The sequence below is a fragment of the Rhinopithecus bieti genome, unplaced genomic scaffold (assembly GCF_001698545.2).
Source record: "Rhinopithecus bieti isolate Rb0 unplaced genomic scaffold, ASM169854v2 scaffold_4758, whole genome shotgun sequence".
Lineage (NCBI taxonomy): Eukaryota > Metazoa > Chordata > Mammalia > Primates > Cercopithecidae > Rhinopithecus > Rhinopithecus bieti.
This window is the reverse complement of record NW_016804504.1, coordinates 740,001-746,184: the sequence shown is the minus strand read 5'-3', so window position 1 is coordinate 746,184 and position 6,184 is coordinate 740,001. Positions and strand designations below refer to the sequence as shown.

The following is a 6,184-nucleotide window of genomic DNA, read 5'->3' as shown; positions in this document are numbered from 1 at the left end:
TGTATTTGTAGAAGAGATGGGTTTCCACAAGTTGGCCAGGCTGGTCTCGAACTCCTGACCTCAGGTGATCCACCCACCTCAGCTTCCCAAAGTGCTGGGATTACAGGCATGAGCTACTGGTACCTGATCTTTTTTGTTTGTTTGTTTTTAAAAAAAGGGCTAAATCTTAGAATGGAAAGATTTAAATGAAATAGGTGTCTTGGTAGTTTTAAACCAAAAGTATCAAAACTTACAAGCAATATTATCAAATTTCCAATAATATGCATTATTTTTTCTGCCTTTCTAGAAATACTTAAGGTAAAATATCAAAGGTTACTAAATGACATATCCTATAAGGGCTAGAGTAGACAAGATTTTAGTTTATAACAAGTCACTAATAACAAAATAAGAAAATACACCATTTCAAAGAAACCTAAAGTTTATAGATCCTAAAGTAGAAGGAAACTATTATTAACGCCCATCTAGATGTTAACTGCAAAAGGATAATAATGATAACCACAGCAGAGAACAACTGAAAATCCACAACTGACAGACTAAAATTCAACTTTCTTAAATTTAAGTTTATGCTGCTCAACCATGCTTTCCTTTTTCATGGAAGTGCAAATTAACTGTGGAGCAGAAAAGTCAGGCAGATGACAAGAGGCACATTTTACTATTTTATTAACGCCAGCCCAGATCAGGTTACACCCACAATTTCCCAAGTTCCCTGGCCTCTGGGGTAACTACCTTTTAACTGATAGGGAAGAATCTTCCTAAGAAAACATAGGTAGGAGGTTAAGTGTTCTGAAAAGTTTTCAATTTCACAGTTGTCTCCTGGAAAAGAAAATAATTTCAAGGTTAAAAGTGCTACTGGACAAAAAGGAGCTCCCAGTTCCCAGAAGTAAAACAAGGAAGAAAATTACCAAGACAGTCACAGTATCCTCAGTGATACTTTCAAATAAATGAAGCATTCCTTCCTCAAGAGGGCGGACATAGGACGCATTTTCATGAAGGTACTGTGAGAACTAAATAGGAGGGAAAGTATTGTGAATTAAATCACTGGAAAGTAACAAACATCAACACATTTCTAAATGGACCCACCAAACTATAAACCTAAATTATAAACCTGATAATGGCTCACTGCAGCCTCAAACTCCTGTACTCAAGTTTTGGAAACATTTTTTTGGAAATCTGGCTTAAAAGCCAAACACAGATGCTCCCCTCTAATAGTCCCAGATGATACCCCCAAGTCCCTATCCCATTCTAAATTGAGGAACTAGAAGAGGGGTGACACAATTAATAACCAGGCATCAGAAGAAATAGGGAGGGAATATTGCATTAGAACCTAGGACGAACAGGTCAGCTTCCCTGAACACCTGCTTCTCCATAGGGGTCCCAGTATAAAAACAAACAAACAAAAAAGACTTGAAAATCAAGACTGTATGACAAAAATGTTTGTGTTATATACCCAATTTTTAAAAAACAAGCCTACTGAGGACAGCTTATTTTAAATGTATACAGTATTTGGGGTTAACAAATTCCAAGGATGTAATTATCAAAATGAGGATATAGAAACCTTTTTTTTTTTTTTTATGAGACAGAGTCTCACTCTGTACCCCAAGCTGGAGCGCAGTGGTGGGATCTTGGCTCACCACAACCTCCACCTCCTGGGTTCTCAAGCAATTCTCCTGCCTCAGCGTCCCAAGTAGCTGGGACTACAGATGCACACCACTACGCCCAGCTAATTTTTGTATTTTTAGTAGAGATGGGGTTTCACCATGGTGGCCAGGCTGGTCTTGAACTCCTGACCTCAGGTGATCCACCCACCTCAGCCTCCCAAAGTGCTGGGATTACAGGTGTGAGCCAACACGCCCAGCTTAAAAACTTTTTATAACTGTCACTGATAACCTTAATATTTATAAGGGACTAATTCAGTATGAAGAATAGCTTCAGAAAAAAAAATCCTATAGGCATTTGGAAAATTTATAGGCAAAAAGATTATTTTCATTTATTAAATATCTCAATTATCTAATATTATATAATAGCTCAAATTTCAATTTCTCAGTATAGAAATATAAGATCTCATTTTGCAGAAATGTGATTCAACTGACCCCATCCACTACAAACTACACAGATACATGGCCCTGGGTAACTTACTTAATCTCTCTGGGCTTCAATCTTTAGAGCTGTATAACATAATGCACTCTAAGCTTACAAGTCTAAAGGTCTACTTTATGATGCTATGAACAGGTTTAAGCACTCCAGTTGTCTTTTAACAAATGGTTTCTGAATCTCCTTCAATAATATAGACTTACTAGAAAAATCACATAGGATCTTTTATAGGTCAAAGCACCAAAGGTAAAGTATTGAGAAATATATGAATTATTCAAAGTAATGAAATGTTTCAAACAAATTAAGATTAATATATTTGATTCTCACTATGTGGGTATAACATGGCAACAAGCTAAAATAAAATTCCAATAACGGACAAAGAACCAGTATTGGATGGAATATACTATCCAACACTGGTTAGCATGTGTGTGTGTGTGTGTGTGTGTGTGTGTGTGTGTGTGTGTGTGTGTATACACTATTCAATATATTGATATGGTTTGGCTGTGTCCCCACCCAAATCTCAACTTCAATTGTATCTCCCAGAATTCCTAATGTTGTGGGAGGTATCCAGCGGGAGGTAACTGAATTATGGGGGCCAGTCTTTCCTGGGCTAGTCTCATGATAGTAAGTCTCACAAGATCTGATATGTTTATCAGGGGTTTCCACTTTTGCTTCTTCTTCATTTTTCTCTTGCCACCATCACGTAAGAAGTGCCTTTTGCTCCCACCATGATTCTGAGGCTCCCCAGCCATGTGGAACTCTAAGTCCAATTAAATCTTTTTCTTCCCATTCTCGGAAACGTCTTTCAAGTCTTTATCTGCAGTGTGAAGATGGACTTTTACATACACACACACACACACACACACATATATATACACACATACATTATTTTTTCTTTTTCTTTTTTTTTTTTTTGAGAAGGAGTCTCGCTCTGTCACCCAGGCTAGAGTGCAGTGGCCAGATCTCAGCTCACTGCAAACTCCGCCTCCCGGGTTTATGCCATTCTCCTGCCTCAGCCTCCCGAATAGCTGGGACTACAGGCGCCCGCCACCTCGCCCGGCTAGTTTTATTTTTCTTTCTTTAGACAGGGTCTCACTCTGTTGCCCAAGTTGGAATGCAGTGGCACGATCTTGGCTCACTGCAACCTCTGCCTCCTGGGCTCAAGGGATCCTCCCACCTCAGCCCACCAAGTAGCTGGGACTACAGGTACAAGTCACCACACCTGGGTAATTTTTGTATTTTTTTGTAGAGATGGGGTTTCACCATGTTGCCCAGGCTGGTCTTGAAGTCCTGAGGTCAAGCGATCCACCCGCCTCAGCCACCCAAAGTACTAGGATTACAGGTGTGAGCTACTGTGTCTGGTCAGAAAATATTTTTTAATATTACAGGAAGTATAAAAGAAAGCATAACTACATTAAACTGTTGCAGTACTGTCTTCCCTATCCAGGTCTTCTGAAAGCTTTCTCCCACAGTGATATTAAAGAACATTTCAAAGGCCCACTGTTTAATTTTTACAAACTTCAATAGATGTGTAGAGTCAGACCAAAACTGATGAAAGCCAAGCACCTACTGATGGCTTCCTATGAGTAAAGCATAACGATGATGATCCTAAGACCAAATCTTTATTGGGTGCTAGTACTACACACCACGCACTGTTTTTAGTGTTTTACATGTATTATCTTATTGAATCCTCAAATACGCTTACCTGTGAGGCAGGTATTCTATCTCCCATTTTAAAGATGAGAAAACTGAAGTGCAGAGAGAGTAAGTGTATTTCCCAAGAGGACATAACTGAGAAAGTGGCAGAAATGGACTGGGAACCCAGGAAGTCTGACTCCTGAGTCCAAGTCTTGGGAACCACAGACATAAACACTATTCAAACCCTGAAAATACTGCATGATGCACAAAAGAAGCAGGGAATAAGAATCAGGTTATGTAGGATGAACGGCATGACTCACATTTCAGACTGCCACATCATGAGGCACTTAGAGCACACATGTATAGCAATTTCCCTCAATTTCCACCCTGGGAGAGTCAGCTTCTAAGATGGTCTCAATTGTCCCCACCTCCTAGTATTTTTGGTTTTGTGTACTACCCTCTCACATTGTTTCAAGGTGGTCTGGTCTGTGTGACCAATATGATACTGGAGAAGTGATGATGTGTGACTACCCAGGCTATGTCATAAAAGGCACTGTGGCTTCCACCTTGCTCTTAGATCACTCGCTATGAGAAATGCTAGCTGCCATTTATAAGGACACTCAAAGAGCCAGGCAATAAGAAACTGAGGTTCCCAGCCAACAACTAGCACTAACTCACCAGGCATGTGAGTGGGCCACCTGGCATGCAAATACCCCAGCTCCAGTGACATCCTGACTGAAACCTCATGACAGATCATGAGCCAGCTAACTAGCTCCTCCATTCTTGACCCGCAGCCACTGTGAGATAGTAAATGTGTGTTGTTTTAAACTACTAAGTTTGGGGGTAATTTATTACATAGCAATACATAGCTAATATACTCACAACATTTATTTTATCCTTTTCAGTTAAATGAAATTTTGTAAGCTACCTTCAATTGTTTTTTAGAATTAGCAGGGGAGAAAAAAGGGAAAGAAAGAATCAAAATCTAATGGCTCAAAAAAAAGCACATAGACTGAAGGAAGTGACATTTTTAAACCCTGTCTGAACTTCACAAACCCTGAAAATGCCCCCCAAGCTCAACTGGATAAGCAGTTTGTCTCCCACTCTATAACTTAGCAGGAAGGAAAAAGGTCAGCTATACCACACAGGTTGTTTTACTCCTAAACATACCCAATGATGAAAGTTACACTAAATCAGGGACAGAAACGCGAGCAAATTAATTTTCCCAACAATAAAATGGCACTTTTATGTCACCCCCTGATCAAAAAGCTATAGAGGCCTCAATCCTACAAACAAAGTAAAGGTCTATGTCTTGGCCTGCCCTTAGAGGCCTTTTAGAATCTGGAGCCATTTTTTCTCTTTCAACCTTACTTCCCATTCCTCCCTTTCCGAGGACTTCACATTCCAGTCAAGATAGTTGGCTCATTATTCCCTCCCCATGCCTCACCCTGTTCCCAACACCCACACTCCCTATGCTTTCCTGCTCATGATTTTGTTCATATCATTCTCTTCTGGGGGAAAAAGTGTATCCCACTTCTCCCCTCCTATTCAAACCTTGCTAATTTTTCAAGACCCATTCAAATCCCCAAAGAATCTTTCCCAGACATAACTGCCTACAGCGATTCCCTGGTGATCTCATACCACTTACTGGCCATAACACTCACTCGCTCACACTAAGGTCTTTTAAAAACTTCCCTAAGGCCAGGCACAGTGGCTTACACCTGTAATCCCAGCACTTTGGGAGGCTGAGGCAGGCGGATCACTTGAGGTCAGGAGTTTGAGACCAGCCTGGCCAACCTGGCAAAACCCTGGCTCTACTAAAAATAGGGAAAAAAAAAAAAAAAAAAAAATTAGCCAGTGTGGTGGTGCACGCCTGTAGTCCCAGCTAGTTGGGAGGCTGAAGAGGGAGGATCACTTGAGTCCAGGAGACGGAGGCTGCAGTGAACCAAGATCACACTGCTGCACCCCAGCCTGGGTGACAGAGCAAGATTCTGCCTCAATTTAAAAAAAAAAAGAAAAGAAAAAAAACCTCCCTGATATGGTTTGTCTCTAGGTCCCTACCCAAATCTCATCTTCTAGCTCCCATAGTTCCCACATGTTATGGAAGGGACCCAGTGGGAGATGACTGAATCATGGCGGTGGGTCCTTCCTGCACTGTTCTCACAATAGAGAATGGGTCTCACGAGATCTGATGGTTTTAAAAATGGGAGTTTCCCTGCACAAGCTCTCTTTTTGCCTGCCGCCATCCACGAAAGATGTGACTTGCTCCTCCTTGCCTTGATTGTGAGGCCTCCCTAGCCATGCGGAACTGTTAAATCTAATAAACCTTTCTTTTGTAAATTGCTCAGTCTCCGGTATGTCTTTTTCTTTATTTTCTTTTTTTTCTATTTATATATTTTTATTATACTTTAAGTTCTAGGGTACATGTGCATAACGTGCACGTTTGTTACATATG

At 40.6% G+C, this 6,184-nt stretch overlaps 1 protein-coding gene across 1 annotated transcript in view; it reads right to left on the bottom strand.

Moving 5' to 3' along the window:
• Positions 1–6,184, bottom strand: part of PPP1R21 (protein phosphatase 1 regulatory subunit 21) — a 78,456-nt gene that overhangs the window by 40,246 nt on the left and 32,026 nt on the right. Inside the window, 3 exon segments of the mRNA XM_017868841.1 lie at positions 728–786; positions 789–813; positions 903–1,004. Of these exon segments, the coding sequence (XP_017724330.1) occupies positions 728–786; positions 789–813; positions 903–1,004 (186 nt within the window).